At 38.7% G+C, this 20414-nt stretch overlaps 1 protein-coding gene and 1 non-coding gene across 2 annotated transcripts in view; both read left to right on the top strand.

Moving 5' to 3' along the window:
- CEP295 (centrosomal protein 295) overlaps positions 1–20225 on the top strand; it is a 38845-nt gene extending 18620 nt beyond the window's left edge. The window contains 16 exon segments of the mRNA XM_040544237.1: positions 292–469; positions 617–769; positions 2190–2411; positions 8099–8202; positions 10201–10339; positions 11455–11501; positions 11503–11674; positions 12939–13093; positions 13319–13481; positions 15380–16041; positions 16925–17098; positions 17367–17484; positions 17787–17990; positions 18572–18680; positions 19110–19209; positions 19771–20225. Of these exon segments, the coding sequence (XP_040400171.1) occupies positions 292–469; positions 617–769; positions 2190–2411; positions 8099–8202; positions 10201–10339; positions 11455–11501; positions 11503–11674; positions 12939–13093; positions 13319–13481; positions 15380–16041; positions 16925–17098; positions 17367–17484; positions 17787–17990; positions 18572–18680; positions 19110–19209; positions 19771–19818 (2748 nt within the window). The 3' untranslated portion in view covers positions 19819–20225.
- Positions 9879–9962, top strand: LOC121064245. The gene has a single exon (XR_005816443.1). It is a non-coding gene; the product is annotated as a small nucleolar RNA U2-19 (small nucleolar RNA).
- Positions 20226–20414: the final 189 nt, after the last annotated feature.

Genomic DNA, 20414 nt, shown 5'->3' with positions numbered 1-20414 from the left:
AAAGTACAAGCAGACTTTTCAGGAATTATTCCACTTAAAAATGCTGATTATTCTAATAAAAGCTAACAAATGCCTTGAAAACGTAGCCAATTGTTTTATCACGCTAGGTTTGTAGAGCTAAATATAGCATCTTTGTGCCCAAATGTTTCAGTAAAATATACAAGGCACTTGAACTTCTTTCTCGAAGTAGAAAGCTTAGTATTGTAAAATATACACACAAGAAAATGCTGGCTTAATAAATGAGTATAAATATAATCTTAAGTAATGCTGCTCTTTTTTTTTCTATTTAAGGTAAGACGTATCAGCACAAATACAAATGAAGAAATGACAGAAGCACTAATGCCTGGCTGGATTAACAGGAGTGACATTTTCCAAGACTCAGAAAACTACCGGCAAGAGAACTGTGGCATGAGTAAACTTCACAGAAGTGAAATGATTTCGCAGTGCATCGATCTAGCTGGGCAAACTGGTAAGGCTGTTACAGCATTTTGTATTACAATATTTTTTTTTCTCTTTTTGCTGCTGAGATGCAGTTCTCTTCCATTTGCCCAAGCTGATTTGATAGATACGTTGTAACATGCCAGGGGATTTTAATCCACAAAACTTTGTCTTGCAGAACAGCCTGAGAAAGTTCTACATAGAGAACAGAAATGGAGATCTTCCAAACCACCCGTGACAAAAGTCAAGTTAGGGCTTGACTTGGAACAGCATGAACTTAGTGTTATTCCAGAGGTAGACACACCGAGGAGTTGCAACATTTCTTTTGCAGGTAAAATATATCGTATATATTTGATAAAATATATTGTGTATATACACGCACACATATATATGCACACGTATATATGACAAATGATTCTAAGAAATACAGATTGGAGGAAATGAATCTTTTCTGAAGCCTTTGAGCTGATTGATTGTAAAGTAATAGCTGATACTGTTATCCTAAGGTATAATTTATACACCATCCTAGGGAGCTATTGTTGAGAAAAACTTATCCTATCAGGGTCTGACTAGAAAAATATATCCAAAATAAAAATCCAGTGAGAAAAGAAAATTCACTGTAATTCTGGGACTGAAGTTTCCTGTTGATTTTTCTGTCGGGCATATGATAAAATTTGCAGGGTCTATGTTAAAAATTCCTTTCATATCAAAGATACTAGATTGAGTGCAGAATAAAGTCTTATGTAGCTATTCCTACCTTGTTTTCTCTGAGGGTTTAATCAGATGTGAACATATCAGTTAACTGCAAAAAGAACCATCAGAGCTGATGGAAGGGTGTTTAAAAGTTTAGCTTTGGAACATAGCCAGGATGAGTGAAATCTTTAAAATAAGGAGCTAGTATCTAGTTTCTACAGAATTTTTATAGGAGCTCTTTAGTTTTTTCAATTACAGAACACTGTAACAATTTCAGAACAACTCCACAAAGCAGTTACTGGTTTCTGTTACCATTTGTATGCAGTACTTAGTAACTCTTTGTAAGGAACAGTAAGTAACAGGTACAGCAAACTGACGTTTTCTAGATGCAAACATTTAATTCTTACCCCTCCACACCTCAATTCACCCAAGTTTCTTTGCAGCTAAAATCTAATGAATATTTTACAAAGCTTTAATATTGTGCTAGTGTTTCTAAAAGAGTGAAGCAGAACAATCCAAGTAATTACAGACCTGTCAGACTGGCATTGATCTTGAGCAAAATAATGAAACAGCTGATATGGGACATTTTTTAATTAAAGAAAAGTAATTAATGTTAGCATCAGTTTGTGCAGAATAATTCTTGGTGGGCCAATTTGGTGTCTTGATTAGATAACAAATTCCTGTTGGTGAAGGGTTTGATTGAAGAATATGTTTATATTCTTAAAAGCACTTGACTTAGTACTACACATTTTCGTTTAAAAAAGTATCAAAATACATACCTAAAAATGCTTCTGAAATATTATCCAGTAAAATATTAGAGTAGGGAATGCTTACATGCTGTGTAAATCCCCTTCTGATCCACAGGTGATTTATTCCATTATTATTTATCTGTTAGTTGTGTTAGATAATAAATTGAACTTGAGTTTTTTAATTGGATTGGGTGGCCAAAAGGGGCTGTTGGTGGGGTGAAAGGGTTGGGGAGAAAGGAGATCTTAATCCAGAGCAGAGAATTTGTGTTGCATAACTGTATCTAAACTGATTCAGTGCTTTAAATTCAGGTAAAACAGATTCTGTTGGTGGAGAATCTTCTCCCACTTCAACTGTTGGGGAGTTTGCATATGTGAAATGTTACAGTCCTGCTCTTCGGAAGGACGGCAGGTCACCTGGGAGCACAACAAACTATGAGGAACAAATTTCTAGTGAAAGTCCAAGGCAAAGGAAACAGTCTGGGTTACTACAAGAGCTGTTGCTGATGAGTGCTGAAAATTCCTGTGATTCAGGTGAGGAGATGCTCTTCCTTTGAGGAACTGCGTGAGTACCATTCTGCACTGCTAATCTTACTGCTATTTATCTGCAGCATGTAACCTGACTTGTTAAAGAATATTCAGTATTATTTAAATGCAGTTTAATTTCAAGTGTAAAGAATTTCAGTAAGTGTGTGTCTTAGAAGGACTGAATATTTGGGTTTGATTTTTTTTTTGTGATCCACTGCCATTCTAGTAATCTGTGTTCATGCTATAGTGATCCGCGCTGCTAGTCAAGAGTTTTTCATCCAACGCATGTGCTTCGAGTCTGTAACCTGTGGAGCTGTCTGTAAAGAAGCCTCTTTTGTATCACCTGATTGCTCTGCCTTTTCCATCAGAATCTCATGCATGCATAGGGAGCCAACTGCTAGAGAAAGCTGCAGAAGCTGTGGTTTCTCTCCTGAGGGTGGGAGGTACCTTCTTCCAGAGTGTTTGTAGGGTGCTCAGGTGGGCAGCTTCACCGGGTGGGAACCTATTTTGAGCAAGCGCAGTGGTGGGCCTGAGTCAGTACCCAGTGATTCCTTGAGAGACACAACGGAAATTAATGTTTAAAAAGAACTCTGAATTGTTAATATACTGATGTAGACATCCACAGAAAGTTCTCTTTCTGTAAGGAATTGCTTGAAAGTTTAGTTGAGACAAACTATAGAAGGCTGAGTGTAACCAATAGCTTAAAGAAACAACCTTGAAAGAAACAGCTGGTAGCAATGATAGAGAGAAAAATAATGCAATAATGTAAGGATTACCTTAGTTCTGCTATTTCCTGTTTAATCTCTGAAGAGCTTTTATTAGAAACTACACTTTTGAGACTAGTCTGTGTCCATGGATAACAAAGTTACTATGATTCCGTAAATAAATAGCAGTTGTTTTGGGTATCACAAATAAAGCAAGTTGTGGATGTTCAAAATAATTTTATTACAGGGTTGTTGAAACCTACTAAGCACGTTACGGGTAGCTTAGCTGGCTTATAAAAGGGCAGAGGTGACTGGTCTTAGGCAAACAAGTAAAGCAGGTTTCTATGAAGTTCTTCAAGCACTTGGACTAACAAGTGGATGCCAAGGGGTTTAACTCCTACTGTTTTTCCCTGCCCATAAGAAATTCGGCTCATCTCCTTAGTCTTGGAAGAGCTAACTCAAAGGCTCCAGTACTTCCGGTTGCACTGCATTTGCATCTCTTGAATTTCTGCAGGTTGAAATGCAGTTCGTTGTAGTTCCGATTGAAAAACGGCATGCTTGGCTTGCTGTGAACTCGTACTCAAAGTTTGTGAAACACTTACTTGAGCAATGCGAAGTTTAATATGAGACGACAGCACCTCATTGTCCGTTAATTTTCAGCATCCATCCAAAATAAATACGTTATTAGAGCTGCTAATGGGTTGTTTTCAGCGACTTCGCTGCCATATGTACGTCTTTATGAGCAGCACAGCTATGTGGTATGCACCTCTTGTTTTTGCTAGAGCTTTCGCTGCTGCCCCAAATCTTAAGATAACTTTTAACTTAGTTTGTGCTGAGACATCCTTTTCAATCAAGACGTAATAGGAATTGAACTTGCTTTAAATCAGTACACCTAAGTATGTTAGCTCACTTTCTTTCAATTGCTTCCTTTAATTCTCCAAATAGTCCTTTTGAAATGTGTGTATATTTAAATTATCACTAAAGAATTTTGGTTTTTGACAATATTTGGAGACAAGATTTCCTGAGTAAGTTTTAGAAGTATTGCTCAATCACCAGTTTCCAAATTAACAAAAAATACCATACTGTAGTCTCTTTTTACATAGCATTATATATGAACAGTGTAATGGTTTATGTAAGAGGATTAGGAAACCACCATGTGAGCATCCATATTTATACAGAAAAGCAAAGCTTTATGTGATTGTGTATTTAGGAGCGTTGTCCTCTTGAGCAGTTCAACAAACAACCCAAGCTGTCAACAATATCTTCTTTGTAATCTGAAGTCTGTAAAGCACTTAATGGCACTTGGAGTAACCGGTACAGTATTTTCATAAAGAAAATCTAGTTTTTCTTAAAGTTTTTAAAGATAGAAAGTTAGGGTGCTTTCGAAGTTGCAACTTGTGATGTTAGCTGTGAATTCATTTTTCTACTTGATTCTAACTAGATTGTGTTTGCAGTTGTCCTGTGTTTTCGTAGAATATCCTGAGTTGGAAGGGACCCACAGGGATCATCGAGTCCAACTCCTGGCACCACAGAGGTCTACCCAAAAATTCAGACCATTTTCAAGAGACATAATTGTCTCTCCAAAGATAAGAGCAAGTGAGTGCTTTCTGTGTGCGATCTTGACCTTACCCTTTAAAGAGAGATTCGTGGTGGTGTCTAGCTTTAATGTATAGCTTTACAACTTGCAAGTTGTACTGCTTTGTAATTATAGGACTACCAGATGTGCACAGATCCTATTAATTGCTATTCACTTGCTTTTTCAAAGTAAAGCATTAAAGATAGAAAGGTCAAAGTCATACAGGTTCTGAAAAAGATGAACTTGGTAAACTTATTTAGATACTTTATCAATAAAGGTGTTTCATTTGATATAAAGTTTGTCATTGGGTGACAGACATATTCTTTTTTTTCTGGGATTTCCCTAACTACCCTTATTTCTTTCCTCCAATTGTTACAAGAAGGAAAAAAGAACCCTCTCCAATTTAGATGCAGACAGATCTGGTTGTAAAGGCGGTCTCAAGGACTGCATTTGGTTAAGGCAGGATGAGTCCCTAAATCCCTGCTGAAAAATCCATACTGAGTGGTCACAAGTGCTACACAAACTGGTCAGCCAGTTAGCGGGCAGAGGGGACGGGTAATGTTAGTGATGTTGCAGGATTTGCCTCGCTGGTAGCACTGATTCAGATTGCTCTCTCTTACCATGCCACTGATGTCTCACAAGATGAGTTAGAAACTGAACATATTTGAGAACTCTTCAGTTTGGTTAAAATGAGCTAACAGAACGTAAATTGTTAATAGGGAATTGCAGAGTAATCCTACAGATGAGACAGTTTGATTGCATAAACCTTATTTCCTTAGGGAAATCATCTTGGAAATAGTGACTAGACTTGATGCATACAGCTTTTTCACAGTTTTCCTTACCGGCCTGTAAACAAACCTTTCTATTTACTCATCTTGGGCTTTGAGTCTCCTTGAGCAGCGTTCCAGATGTGATTACTTTCATGTAATGCCACCCTAAACAGAGATGTTATTCCATGATTATTTTTTGTGTAACCTAAGACTTCAGTTTATTTTTAATAATCCCAAATATTTGTCCATAATTCATTATTGCGACAGGTTGTTTTATCCATCACCAATTTAGCAAACTAGTGTGGAGTACAACCTTTTTCCCCCTATGGTTGGGTTTGGACCGGTCCCTGTTTTTCATTGTCTTCACAAATGATTTGTTGCTCAGTCTTACGCCTTTCAATTGCACCATAAAATTATTGTTGTTACTATTTTACTGCGATTTCAGTTGAATAAATTGCATTCTGGGTATTACAGCCTCATTTTTTAAACACATTTTAAACACTGTGGTGGCCGGGAGATTAAAACGTGAAAGTCCTATGTAGATGTCAGGAGACTGTGAGGAACAAGAACCTTGCACTATTATTTTGGAGGGAGGAGAAAAGAATAAAAAAAGCCCCTCTTTGTGAGTCACCAAGTACAGTTCTTAAGGATATTACTGTAATAAAGACATGAGATATGAGCATGTTGTATTTTTAACTCTGAAATCAGTAATTAATTTGGTTTATAGCACGGAATTGCTGCTGTTTGTCCCTTCACCACAGAACAATGCAGGTTATTGCAGTATAGGAATAAAATGTTTGCCGAATGGCTTTTAATAGAATTTATATAAAAGAGTATCAGATACTTGAATCTCCTCTCATATGTATCCTAAATTACTGCCTGTCACTCTGTTAGGCTTTATAAAATTAAGCTTTTATTTCAGAGAACTATCGAATCTTGATGTAAAGATATCAGAAAAAAGAATTCAGTGCCCTCCACGGTAGCTTGTTTCAGCATTTAATTATTCTAAAATAAGTGTCTATTTCCAGCTCCCGTATGTCCTACAGCCATTTCTTGCCACTGCTTCTTGTTACAACGTTCTTTGAGGTTTAGATGAAAGGAAATTTTTTTCAAGGCCTTGGTATTCTCACGGTCATCCGTCTCCTATACTATGGTCCCAAGAAGAACAGCAGACTTGTGCACTGTGTCTGGACTGGATTACACGACTGGCAGCCAAGGAGCTCGCTGCCACCTTGTCCTACTCAAATTTTAAGTTATCTTTCCCATGAACCTGAAGACCTTTGTCATGCACTTGACTTACAGTTTTACCTCTACTGCAGCAGCGTTGTTGAACAGTTCCAGATTTGCATAAAGCCGAGGTAATTTTTACAGTTGCAGTGCTACTGCGTTTATCATTCTTCCAGTCTTTGTTTCTTGCAAATTCTTTTGGCAGTGGCTCTGTTCAGTTTCTGATCAAAATGCCATGAATGATCAGGATCAAGCTTACTAGAAACTTTGGAGAACTGGAGAGGGAGGTCCTTCTGAGAACTGTTTTCCCCTTTATTTTGAGATCAGTCATCTACCATTTAAAATAATAACATAGTAAATGAATTAAGAATAGGTTAATGTCTCTTTTAATTCAATAAGTATATTTCAGATGTTATTTCCTTCCGTTTCTTGTACTTCCTCCTAGCAGTGTAACTGGGTGACAGTGGCTAGAGGAAACCTTTGATTATTATTTTTTCTCTTTCTTTCCTAAAAGGAGTTTGAAAATGTTCGATACTGACTTCAATAATTAATGCAATACTTAAGTATCTTATTCCACTGACGTTGTCTCACAGAGGAAACTTCTCCCACTTTGTATAGTAGGAAAACCAGAACATCTGGGTTCCATCTTCTAGTAAGAAATGGAGTTTCAGTTCATACAAGGGACACATTAATGTTAGAAGTCGCAATGTTATGAGATCTACCTAAGGATAGAGCCTTACAGATGCCAGAAATTTGAAATGTCACTGTCATTAGCAGCCCTAGTAGAACTGGAGAAAACATGTGAACTTAACTTCCCCAGTTTGACTTAAATTTCTGTTGGATATTTAACACATTTCCTTGAAAAAGTGAGAGCAGACCTAATGGATTGAGAGCAGCCCTGAGGAGAAGGACCTGGGGGTGTTGGTGGATGAGAAGCTCAACGTGAGCCAGCAATGTGCGCTTGCGGCCCAGAAAGCCAACTCTATGCTGGGCTGCACCAAAAGTTAGGTAATTTTAAAAAGTAATAAAAAGTTAGGTAATTCGTAGTTTCTGATTTCCATGGTCTGCTTTGCTTTGTAATCATTGTCATGGTAGAGGGCAGAAGGATTCCTCCACCCCAATGAAATGGTTGTAGGAACACTACCAAAGACGTATTTCATTCTGCAAAGCCAAAGCATGAATTTCTAGCTCTTCAGGCATGGTCTACAGAGATCAGTCATGCTAATCAGAAATCGTGGTACGGTGGAACAGAAAGTATAATGTGAGAAGAAAGAGGTAAGAATGGGCAAAAATCAGTGCCTAACAGTGAGGACAGCCGCCGTAGAGTATTACTGCCATCTGGTGTTAAAAAACAAAAACAAACCAACGCTAACAACTGCTTTCTATTCCTTCTTGCTTCTATTACATTTTGTTCAGCTCAGTCCCAAGATTCTCTTGCGGCTCAAGATTCACCAGGGCCTGCTGTTGAAGTTGGAGACGGAACACCACGTTCTGGACCGTCGTTCAGAAGCATTCATGCGGTTAGTCATATCAAAGTAACTGTGTAACATAATTTACTCTTTGTGGTGTGTTTAGCTGGAATGCTAAGATGATGTGCAGAAAGGAAAATATTGTCATGTTTTTGTTGTCTTGAATCAGGCATTTGAGAATTTTGTCTTGTATTTCCAGAATGCTCAGGAACAGGTAGGATCTAGGACAACTGTATGATAATTCAGAGTAGGAGGGACGTTGGAAGGTCCCTGTTTCAACCTCCTGCTTGCAGCAGGGTCAGCTGTGAAATCAGAGCAGGTTGCTCAGAGCTTTATTCCACACGATATTCGCAAATTCCAAAGGTGGAGGCTTGCGTGACTTCTCCAGACTGTCCGTTCTGGTGCTAGGCTGTCCTGTAGGAAAAGTTGTTCCCTATATCCAGGTTGAACCTCTGCTTTTTCAGCTCACACACGTTGTCTTTGTCCTCCTGACATGCAACACTGAAGACCCTGGCTTCATCTCAGTACCCTTCCTATAAGCACAGGCAGGCTGCAAGTTGTCCCCTGCAAGCCATCTCTTCAGGCTGCACCAGCTCTGCTTCCCCAGAATCCCAGAGTGGTTGAGGTTGGAAGGGACCTCAGGAGGTCATCAGTAATTTATAAGAAAGATGGAGAAGGACTGTTTACTCGGGTAGATAATGACAGGACAAGGGGGAATGGTTTTAAATTAAAAGAGGGGAGATTTAGATTAGATATAAGGAGGAAATTCTTCCCTCAGAGGGTGGTGAGGCCCTGGCCCAGGCTGCCCAGAGAAGCTGTGGATGCCCCATCCCTGGAGGTGCTCAAGGCCAGGCTGGATGGGGCTTTGGGCAACCTGGTGTGGTGGGAGGTGTCCCTGTCCCTGGCAGGGGGGTGGAGCTGGGTGGGCTTTACGGTCCCTTCCAAGCCGAGCCACTCTGTGATTCCATTCTGTGCTGTCTCCTCTTCTGGGTCCTTGCCAAAGGTGTTAAACAGGGCAGGTCCCAGGTTAGACCCCAGTCATGCTCCCCTTCTTCCCCACTTGCAGGGGGAGTGTCACCCACTAATCCCCGTCTTCTGAGCCTGGGCAGCCAACCAGTTTTCTGCCTGTCTGGCTGGCCGTCCATGCAGATTGTAGCATCCAAGCTCAGATACAAGAATTTTTAGAGAGACTGTCAAAGGCCTTTGCGAAATCAATGTCAATGATACCCACTGCTTTTCTTTATCCAAAGATCCTGCTGTTTTGTCAGTGGACAAAACCACTATTTAAAAATTCCTGTTTGTTTACGGATGTATGGAAACATTTATGCAGACAGTATGTATATTCGTGTGTGTGTGTACATATGTGTATACGCACTGCCTTATATAAATACTTAATATAAGTGAAAACAATGGAGGGAATGGGTTTCTTAGTTTTCTGTCTTAACGTATGTTTTAATTCAAAGTTTGGGAGAAATAAAATGTTAACATCTCATCCTTCAAAATTTGGAAGTACCCTCATTCCCTATTCTGTGACTGTAGAGCTTTCTTCAAAATTAAGGAAGACAGTATTCTAGAATACTTCGTATATTTAGCTGTAAAACTAGAATTAAACTGTTAAGTCACTCCCCTATATTCAGAAGGCACAGACTTGAAGGTACTAGTAAAATTCCTGACTTTTTCATGTGTTGCATTTACGTTCCTCTGAGATCTACAATTCCACTGAAGTAGGTCTGTGATGAGAAATAGCCAAATCTGACCACCGGGAGATAAAATAATCTTCCAGGTGTAATGATTTGTAGACAGCTCTGAGAGGCTTGGTGTGTGTGTGTTTGTGTGTGTGTGTGTTGGGGGGAGGGGGCTGCTGGGGGGCATTTGGGTCTGGGAGGTGGGCTGTGAATGTTGTGTGCTGAGCAATGATGAGTTCCTATTTTGCCTGACTGCCAAAAATGAAGGCTTCTACACTTGAACTGAGCTCAGAATAAAAGCTGTGGTTTTAAAGTTTCAATTAGCATCTGAACACGAGGTAACAGATATGTTACTTCCTCCTAGGAAGTGCTTTCTAAGGTAGCGTCCCCAGATTTGGGTTCAGAGGCTGTCATGAAAGCGATACCCTGTGATTTATCTTCAACAATTTCCACTGGAAGCTTTTTGACTAGCGAAACGTTGGATGCCAGCCCTGTTGACACTGGTAAGTGTTGGGGTTTTGTTATTTTTGTAAATGAAAAATTGCGTTCTCTCCCTTATTTTATAGCAGAATGGATCTGGCTGACTGGACATAAATCTGTCTGAAAAAGGTTAATATGGAACTTCACTTAGGAATTGTCAATACATGTTTTAGAGTGTAACTGGAATATACACATTTTGTGCTTGTGAGCTTTTTTAACTTATAATTTAGCCTTGTAACACATCGGGTTTGGCAAAGGATATTTTAATAAGCAACTGTAACGCTAGCAATTTTCAGGTGGCACAATTTTTGGAAAATATGATCCCCAAACAATACAGTGATGGAAGTTTTCCAATCAGTATATACCATCAATTTTTAGAGTGATGATAGTTGTCCTGCTGTTAGGAGAATTGTGTCAATATCTTGTTGCACCAAAGTGTTACCGTAGTAATTTCCAATATCTTGTAAAAATGCCACTTTTGATGCCGCATTGACTTGGAGGTGTGTTCGTTTCCTTTTTTGCTTGTAGGCTGCCTCTTGATCTTAAGTTAGCATTGTATAAAATTAAAAATTAGATCTTTATAATGTATAGTCATTCCTCTATATACTGGCTTTATCACCTATGAACATGGAAGGCGGGTTGGAAAGTGATTATGTAGTGACCTGTAGATTTATTCACTTTAAGGCTTAATATTGTCTTAATCTGAATTGTATCTGATCTCATTCGTACCCGTATATGAGTTATTCCATGTTCATAAACCAATTCTTGAAGATTACTTCTTGAGCCACTGAAGTCTCAGGCTGGCTCTATTTTAACTCCAATCTTCTGAATGTGTAAGTGGCATTTTGAGTAATAAACCTTGTAACTTGCATCAGATTGTGTCTTCCTTATGTAAAGCTCAAACTCTAAGATCATTTGCTTGCAGCCTTTCTTTCCTATTGTTTTTAGTTGTAAAATATAAGGTGTCAGTATTGATTGGAGACAGCTTACAAAAAAAACACAAAACTAAAAAAAAAACAAACAACACAAGAATCCAGATGTTAAGGGTATTTCAGGATATTAAGCGGTGTGTTTTCAGGTGAGTTCAAGTGTGTGGTTTATATGAAAAACTGTGTGAACACCTAGCTTCTTATTTCAGGATTGTCTTCTGACAGTACTGAAGACCGGATTTTGAAAAAAACCAGCAAGCTGCCCTTGGAGCTCCTCGCAGCAGAGGCAAGAGAATCTGTCAAGAGCACCTGAAACCTGGTTGTCAGAAGGGGAAGTGTACCTTTATAAGGGCAGTGAGATTCAGCGGATCTTGGAGAAATGTGGTGGAGATTTGAACTCTTCTTCAGAGAACAATGTGCATTTCCAAGGTACCTGCTATTTTAAAGCATTTGTTTATTACACTGGCATACGGAATGAGGGTTATGCATTTCTGCATTATATTCAGCTTATATTTTATTGTCAATGTGTTCTAACTGCTTTAAAGATGTTCGTCATCCTTTGCTTATGTATATGTCTGCATAGGATAGTGCAACAAAAAGATAATCTGATCAGACATCTGATCATAATCTTTCTGTGCAGCTTCCTGTGACTGTGGCTAGACTGTTTCTGTTGTCCGTGCTTGTCTTACTGCTTGTGTATCTATAACTCTGTATTAAGGGATTCAGAACAGATAACAATATATAATACTTACCAACTATCAACCCTATCTGAATGAAACACCGATTAACAGGCTGCCAGAAGGTCTGTGCTCTCCTGTGTGCACAGTTCTGTGCTTTCTAAGTGCACATTTAATGATTCATGAAAATAAAACATCTTTATTAGCTGTCGTGGAGATAACTCCAGTGTTTTAATTTGAACTTGTTCCTTCTGCAGTGTCTTTGGAAACGTGGAATCATAGAACTTTAGATTCATCTAAAGAAGGGACTTCTACTTGTGATCCAAATTCTCCTTCCTGCTCAAAGCAGAGCCAATTTATGCCAGGTTGCTTTAGGCCTTGTCGAGCCAAGTTCTGATTACCTCCAGCGGCAGAGATTCCATACCACCCAGGCAACTTGCTTAACAACCTTCACTGGGACTTCTTTTCTTTGTATCTAACCAGAATTTCCTGTGTTCCATCTTTTGTCAATTATCTTTTCTTCTGTCACTGGGCATGTTCAAGGAGAGCATGACTGCATCTTCTCTCTACTTTCTTTTAGGGTGTTGTAGATGCCAGAGGTTTCTGTTCCTCACCTCTTCTCCCACACTCAAGCCTTTTTGTAAAACTGAACAAACCCAGTTTTTAAGCTTCTCTTCAAACATCATGTGCTTCATCCTTCCTCTAATCATTGTTGTGTCTCCTCGCTGGACTTGCTCCATTGTGTCAGTGTGTACTTTTCATACTGGGAAGCCCTAAATAGGACACAGTGCTTCTTATGCAGTCTTGCAAGTACTTCACAGAGAGCTTCTTGACTGTAGGTTTTCATTTAAAAGTAAAATAAAACCATCGCTTTCTTGCTGCTGTTTGTACCTGCATTGTAAGAGTTGGATGTTGTAATTTTTATTTATTTTTTTTTTACAAACTATTATTTGTATGCCTGCAGAATTCTATGTGCTCTACTTATTCCACCTGAAAAATAACCTCTTTTCTTACAGCTCTAGCAGCTGAGCTTGATTTTCCTGAAATGGAGAGGCATTTTCCTAACTCCTGTCATCAGCTCTTTCAGCCTTTGGAACCAAGTCCTGACTTTGATATTTCATCATCCCTTTCTCAATACAAAATATCCCAAGACAACAGAGAATTTAGGAAGGTACTACAGAAAAACTCTGGCTTAAAATTTATGTAAGGTTGAAACGTGTAATCCCTATACTGTGTTCTGTTTATATGAAAAAAGATTTTGATATATGTAGAACTGGAGGCATTTTTGCTGTTAGCAAGGAGTAATGTGATACAAAAAGCAAAAATTTCCATTGACTTTTTATCCTTCATATTCCTGAGAAAATGAAATCTTAATTGGGATTTTTTCTGCCACTAGACTTCAACATTTTCAACAGAAAGTCAAGACATGTCTGCATTTCTAGATGGGAGAAGCTCCAGTCTGAATATACAAAGAGGCAGTCTGCCTTCTAGCCTTGAAACAAACAAGCCCGACACCATTACATCAGAAGAAGAGTCTTTTAAAGAAAATGGTATTCTGGGTATGTAAAATGTAGTCTGATCTATGCTTACAAAATCAAACCATCGCTAATATGGAATTACCAACCTTTAAAGTTGGTTTGCTGGGTTGAAACTGGAAAGGAACTCTTCCCTTCTAAATCAGCAGTTGCTACTTAAATACAAAAGCAGACCCTGATATTCATATGCTCTAATGGATATCTAAGTTACCAAGAACCAGGTGTTTCAGCACAATGGTGCTTTAACAGAAACTGATCAATAACAGTAAAAGTAACACAGTATTTATGTAGTGGATGTATTAATAATATAAATGTTCCTGGTTATTTGCATATATATCCACATAATTTTGGGAAACATACTGGTCATGTTTAAAGCTGCAAGCAACTGTGCTAGGTTTATTATGCTTCTTTCACTTTAGATAGCAGGTACGAGTACAAAAGAAAATGCCAGAAAAGGCTTACACCGTGAGACTACCTGTGGTGACAGCAAAGGGGATTTAGGAAACTCCTGCTAGCTGTAACATTCACCTTCTAAATTGCTCATAGAAACAATCTCCGTGCTTTAAATTTCTCTCTTATATTTCCTCATCTCTTTTAAGTTTTCTTTTTACGATCCCAAACCAATTATTCTTGGGCTTTAAAATAAAAAAAAATAATTAAAAACAAACAAAACACAAATAACAGGATGAGAAATCAAAAACTAATTCAGGTTGTCAGTTTGAGGTAGGTTGATATTTAGTTCCATCATCTGGAGAATTTTCTAGCGATGGCTGATATTACAGTGTAATTCCTCCCTCCCTGTAGTCTCTTTCAAGATTTTTAATAACTGCTATTTATCTGGAGACAGTATTCCTTATGCATATAAAACCAGATATCTTGTTAAACAAAAATTTCTTTAACAGAAACACTTAAAGATTTATATGATATATTGCTATCAATATAAAAAAGAAACCAAAAAAACACTACCACTAAAAAAAAATTAATAATGTGATGCTGGAGTCTGTGTAACTGATTTTATCAATCTTTTGTGAGAGGCATATTAAAAATATATGTATGTATTTAAAGAAACCTTGTTTGTTTGGTAGATGCTGTAGTACTGAAATGCCTCCCCAGTAATTAAAATATTTACACCCTATTTTTCTCCTTTCGTAGCTTCTTCTGGAAAAAAAAAATAATCTTGGTTTGTATATTTAGAATCTAAGGGAAAGATAATTTAGGGTACAATACTGTAGCTTTTAGGACTCACGGAATGGTTTGGGCTGGAATGGACCTTAAAGCCCACCCAGTTCCAACCCCCTGCCATGGGCAGGGACACCTCCCACCAGACCAGGTTGCCCAAAGCCCCATCCAGCCTGGCCTTGAGCACCTCCAGGGATGGGGCATCCACAGCTCCTCTGGGCAGCCTGGGCCAGGGCCTCACCACCCTCTGAGTGAAGAGTTTCTTCCAACCAGCTGACCTAAATGAACAGCTGTCAGTGTTCCAGTTTGGATGTTGTCTTCTACTATGAAAAGTTTCTGCCCAAGTAATGATGTTTCTGATCACTTTCTTCCTGCTTTTGAGATTTTGCTGGGGGTTCAAAAGAAACTCGGAGGACTGCCATTTGCAGTGTATAAATAGATGCAAATACAAATCTAGTGACTTACAATGCAGTTACGTCAGCAGCATTGTGAAGGCTATCCCTAAACATACTGTAATAAGCAACAAAAAATGTTGTTTCTTTTTGTGTACAAAATGAATCATATATAAAAAACGAATCAAAATGAGTCAAAGTTGAATGAATCAAGTAGTGTTAATGGTATTATATTTTACTAAACTTCAGCAGAGTTGCACATTCCTCAACAGTCCTGTTATGGAGGGATTTTTTTAAAGCCGAAATTGCGTTGTGTTAAGATAGAATTCTGACTCTAACTTTTTGAAACAGGTTCAGATGAATCTTTCCACCCACTGCGAGTAGAATCTTCTCTGAGCGATCTCAGTCAGAATGCTGATCAGCCAGAGGACCGTAACGTAATGTTAGAGAAGTCTTTTGGACAAAACCCTGGGATTAAAAAACGAGGCAACGAGAACTGTATTTCGTCTGTCAGAGAGTATGAAGAACTGGCAAGAAACATGGAGTGTGTTAGTCTGCAGTGTTCAATGGAAGAGACACGAAACGAAAGTCTGAGTTCACTGGAAGAGCAAAAGTCATTTTATCAGCTAAATACCACACCTGTCCCAGTGGACGAAACTTTCCCTCAACACTTACTCAATGAGAGTGTAACATTCAGGCAAGAGACTCTGTCTTCAGAAAAATTACCTGTTGAGGCATTTGATAGGAAGTACGTGAAGCTTCCTGAAAAACTACTTCATGTATATGAAGCAAATAAAGCAGTGGCAGTGGATTCTCAGTGCAATAGGAATGTAAAGGAGCCAGATCAAGGACTTCCAGAAGTACAGAAATCCTCAAGGATTACCAGAGAAACCAGCTTGGAAGTCCCAGGCATGCGTTTACAGGCTGTTGTACAACAGAATGTTTCTTTCCTGGGAAGACATGAAAAACGTTCCAGTTCTGTGCCTGGAAGCTCACATCGTATTCCAGTCTGGGTAAGTAAAACAGATGTGGTTTGTTTTTGTTTTTTTTTTTAAGTTTGTGCAGGTATTTTGTTTATTCACTTTTTTTTTTAATCAAGCAATTTTAGGCCTTTAACATCAGAGAACTTGGCAAATGTTCACTTTATGATTCTAGTTTGACTTGCATGTTTCCTGGACTTCTGCTCTTCTGCTTGACCTTTCAGATTGTAGCACTGAAGTAATCAGCAGTAGCTAAATTGAGCTTTATCTCCCATGAGCATCATCGCAGGAGCCCTAGCGTATATATTCCATCTCCCTCTCATAGCATTAGTTGGTGTACCATGTGCACTGGCATGACATGGCAGTTACTTAACTGAACAGCCCCTACCCCAGTTAAGAAGGGGGCTAAATAATTTAACCGAAGCATAAGTAAACTTAAACAAACAAAAAAAAAAAAAACAGGTTTGACAAAGTGGTGTGTTTTTATTTATTTATTATTATTTTTTTAAAAAGCATGGCTGTAAGTGGATTTCAGACATAATTTACACTTGAGGGGTGGAAGAGGTGACTTTGCTTGGTTCTTTGGGTTATTTGTTTTTATTTAGCAGTGTTTAGAAAACAAACAAACAAAGAAATGTACTTTACATTGGATTTAGGTTCCAGGGTTTGCATACATCAATTAACAAACATCGCAGGCAAGGTGCTCCATTTCCTTAGTGCTTGGGGCAGATTTTTTTTCCCTACGTGTTGAACGAGCCTCATCTTTGGAACAAGCTACTAGCTGTTGATATTTCTGCAAATAGTGTTTTTTTGAATATTATAACATTAATATTAAAATATATTTTAAAATGTATACGATGCACATATATATATATATTATATCTTACACAGAGGTCTTGTGTAATCTGTTTGCTAGGAAACTGCGTCGGGGCATGGCATTATGGAGGAACCTGAACTCACTCTGATAAGCTCAAATGACATCAGCGTTGTGGAATCTGACGTTGAGCATGTGAACCAAGAAAAAAGTGAAGAGGATAAAATCAGTAACCCAGCATGTGTGGTTAAGTCCGACCTTAATGATTTTACTGAGGTGAGTCTTAATTAGTGTAATTCTGCAGTTGAGATCTAGTGGGTGAAGGGACTCTACTGGATTTATTTTTAAAGTTTTTGAATGCTTTTAGAAACACAGTTTCTGATTCTTACTGTCAAGATCCATTTCTGATGTTTTTTCGTGTATCTAAAGGCAAAAGAACGCCTTTTATTTCTATCTGGTCTGTGTCAATGTTGCAGTACTACTACTTGACTCAAACTTGTGGTGTGTTTTATGCATTTTTAACTAATGTTCCTTTTTGAGACAGGAAAGAGAATTTTTACCACTAGTTCCAGATGCGGATTATTCCATGTTTGTAAGGCCTGACAGTTCTTCCAGAGCCCAGAGTCCCAGTGACAGACAGCATCCATCACATCAGACCGCAGGTAATTAATTAGGAGCTTCTCAGGTCTTTGGTATGTTTTGAGGCTTTAAGATGCTTTTGATGCAGTAATTATTACAGCATTTGTCTTGGCAGTACTGCTTACAGGTACTGGATCCTGTAGCTCTGAAGTGCTGCCTGTTTTGCAACATTCATTATTCACAATGTCGTTCTCCTCGTGCTATTTATCAAAGCAGTCAAGGTCAGCATTTTATGAGAAATGGATTGAAATACATGAGTTATTAGAGGTGATAATGTTCTTTGATGAACATGAGAAATGTTCAGTCTTCTCCTTTCCTTTCTCAGTGATGCTCCTAGAGTTTCCTTCTGCATCAGGAAGTTTGCAAGAATCTTTTTTGAAAAGAAAGAAGAGCTTCATTCAGAAATCTCTGGAAAGAGTAGAAGAAATCAAAAATAGAGAGAGAAAAAATGAAAAGCCAGAAGCCAGACAGTTTCAAAGAAGAAAGTCTGAGAAGTTAAGCAGGCAAAAGGAGTCTTTTCTTCTCACTGGTATGTTTATCTGGGGACATGACAGGAGTAGGTATGCCTTTAGTCGCTGTGTAATCCCAAAGAACAGCTCTCCCATTTCTTTCACTCTTGCTTCTTCTGCAGGCACCTCAAGGATGCGGGGAAATTTTTTCCCCACTCTGGCTACCTCTTCAGTGATGTAATGGCCCTTAATTATCTGCTTCATACATGTATGGTCATAAGGTGTCTCTTACGACTGTATTTAGAGACCTCATTCATCTCTGATGTCTGTTAATAGGGATTTGGAAGTCAGCTGTTGAGAAGCAGTAGCCTAACGAGTCAGAGTGAGAGACTTAATTTCAACAGAAAACTTAGATCTCCATTGTACCCATTCTTCTAGCTTTTCCTTGTTGTAGTTCCATCTTCCAGTCTTTGAAACCTCTCGGGTTTTTGAGTACTCTTGTGCTGAAAAACCCTGTCATTGACGTTCCTTGATATCATACAACCAGTCAGTGCCTTGTGTCAACTTGTTAAATTGAGTAAGCCTTTGCTGGGGCACAGTGCAGCTTTGTATGAATATATGTATTAGCTAGATTAAAATCCGTTTTCCGTGTCTTTTGAAGGAAAAAAAGGTGCAGTTGTCAACCAGTTGAAGAAAGTAGGAGAAGTGAAAGTATCTTCTCCAGAAGACAGGAAGTCCGGAGAAGTGGAAATGCATCAGCGTACCTCAAGGTACCGCATGAACAGAAAAGTTTGGATTAAACAAACAGAAGTAGTTCATCTGTCTTGTGACAGCACTTTGTGGTCTTCCAATTGCACCTTAACTGCTTAACATGAAACTATTGGGAGAGGGGAGTGAAGTGTGTTTGAGGCAGGTGTATATTTGGGGGAATTCCCTTGCAGAGCTTCCTGTAAGAATCAGGGCTGGCAGCCTGCTCAGCTGCAGCTCACAATTAAAGCTGGACACTGACAGCTCCAAAATGGGGTTTCTGTGAGGTCAGGGAGCAGGAAGAGGAAGTTTAAGTGACCCTCGATTATTGGATAGCGAAGTCAAAACTGTTTTTTCTTAGTTTCTAGTAATTGAGACAGACTTCCTTAATGTTAATTTACTCCTGCTTTGCCACTTTGCTTCCTGACAATATTTTCCCATTGTTTTGACAGACTTTATAATCAACTTGAAGAAGTAAAAATCAGAAAGGAGGAAAAGAAAAGGCAAGAAACTTATGCTAAAAACAGAGAAAAGGCTAAGGAGTTTCAGAAGGTAAAATAAGCTGTTATACGGTATCTTGAGCCGGTCAGTTCTCATTTCACTGAGCTTCCAATCAGAGACAGTTGTGCAATGTGTGACCGAACAGAACACGGACTGAGGCAGAATGTTTCAGCTTAGCTTCTGGGGAGTTGTAACCTAACCTTTGGTAACTCAGCAGAGCTTTTAATATTTCATAGCCGTTGCTATGGGCATATCGCACTTAAGACTGCCCCTGTGGACAGTCACTGTGGTTGCAGATTCAGAGCACCTCTTAGGGCTGAAATTTTTCTCCAAAGGAAATTGGCTTTGGCTGTTCCAAGTAACTTCAGTTTCTACTGAGCTGAGACTACCTGAGGTTAAGGTGGCAAGGGACCTGTTTGGATTTGCCTTAACAGGAACTGCTATATGTAGAAGCTATACAGCTGCTGTTACCGCTGTTCAGGCTACACCCAAGTAGTACCTCAGTTTTCTGCTTTACTACAGTAAAAGTAACTTTAAAAGTAACTACATGCTTTACTAGTATGACTACTTAAGCTATGTTACTGTTGTCTCATGATTTTTTTTTACTTACAGAAAATGCTAGAGAAGTTACGTGCCAAGAAGACAGGGAAAACACCTTGACTGGCAGAAGCCTTTGAGCACTCTCGGTTAACTGGGTTGGTACAATTCAGAAGAGCAAGCACTTAGCAGTAAAATCTTATTTAAATATGGTGTCTGTGTAATACCTAAGGTAACAGGTTCAGCAACTAATTACTTTTCACCTGTGGCAAACTTTACTAGAATGACAATGCTGTAAGTGTCTTTTGATGTGCATTTTGGTTCTAAGAGCTTGTACTAGTAATACAAATTGTGTAAAAATAAAGGTTATTTTTAAAAAAACCTTCAATCTATAGATTCCTTCTGAAAAGCTACATCTTTAGGTAGTTCCTCAAGTTTTCTTAGCCCATCTTAGAGCACACTACAAGCTCAACTAAGCCCCAGGATATCACAAAGTGTAAGCTCAACTGGTAACACAAGCCTGAATTTTGTTACCAGTAGGTAGAATACCAGGGTAGCTCCATGAAATCTGGCCCTAGTTAAGAGGCAGTAAAGTCTCAGAAGGGTAGAAGCTGATGAGCTTTTTAAAGCACAGTTAACTGCTTGTTCAGTTCAGAAAGCAGTATCAGTGCTGTTGTACCTGAAGAGACTTTCAAACTGCTACCCCCTCCTTAAATAAA

This window comes from Cygnus olor, chromosome 1 (assembly GCF_009769625.2).
Source record: "Cygnus olor isolate bCygOlo1 chromosome 1, bCygOlo1.pri.v2, whole genome shotgun sequence".
NCBI lineage: Eukaryota > Metazoa > Chordata > Aves > Anseriformes > Anatidae > Cygnus > Cygnus olor.
The sequence above is the reverse complement of the archived record's forward strand: the minus strand, read 5'-3'. Positions and strand labels throughout refer to the sequence as shown.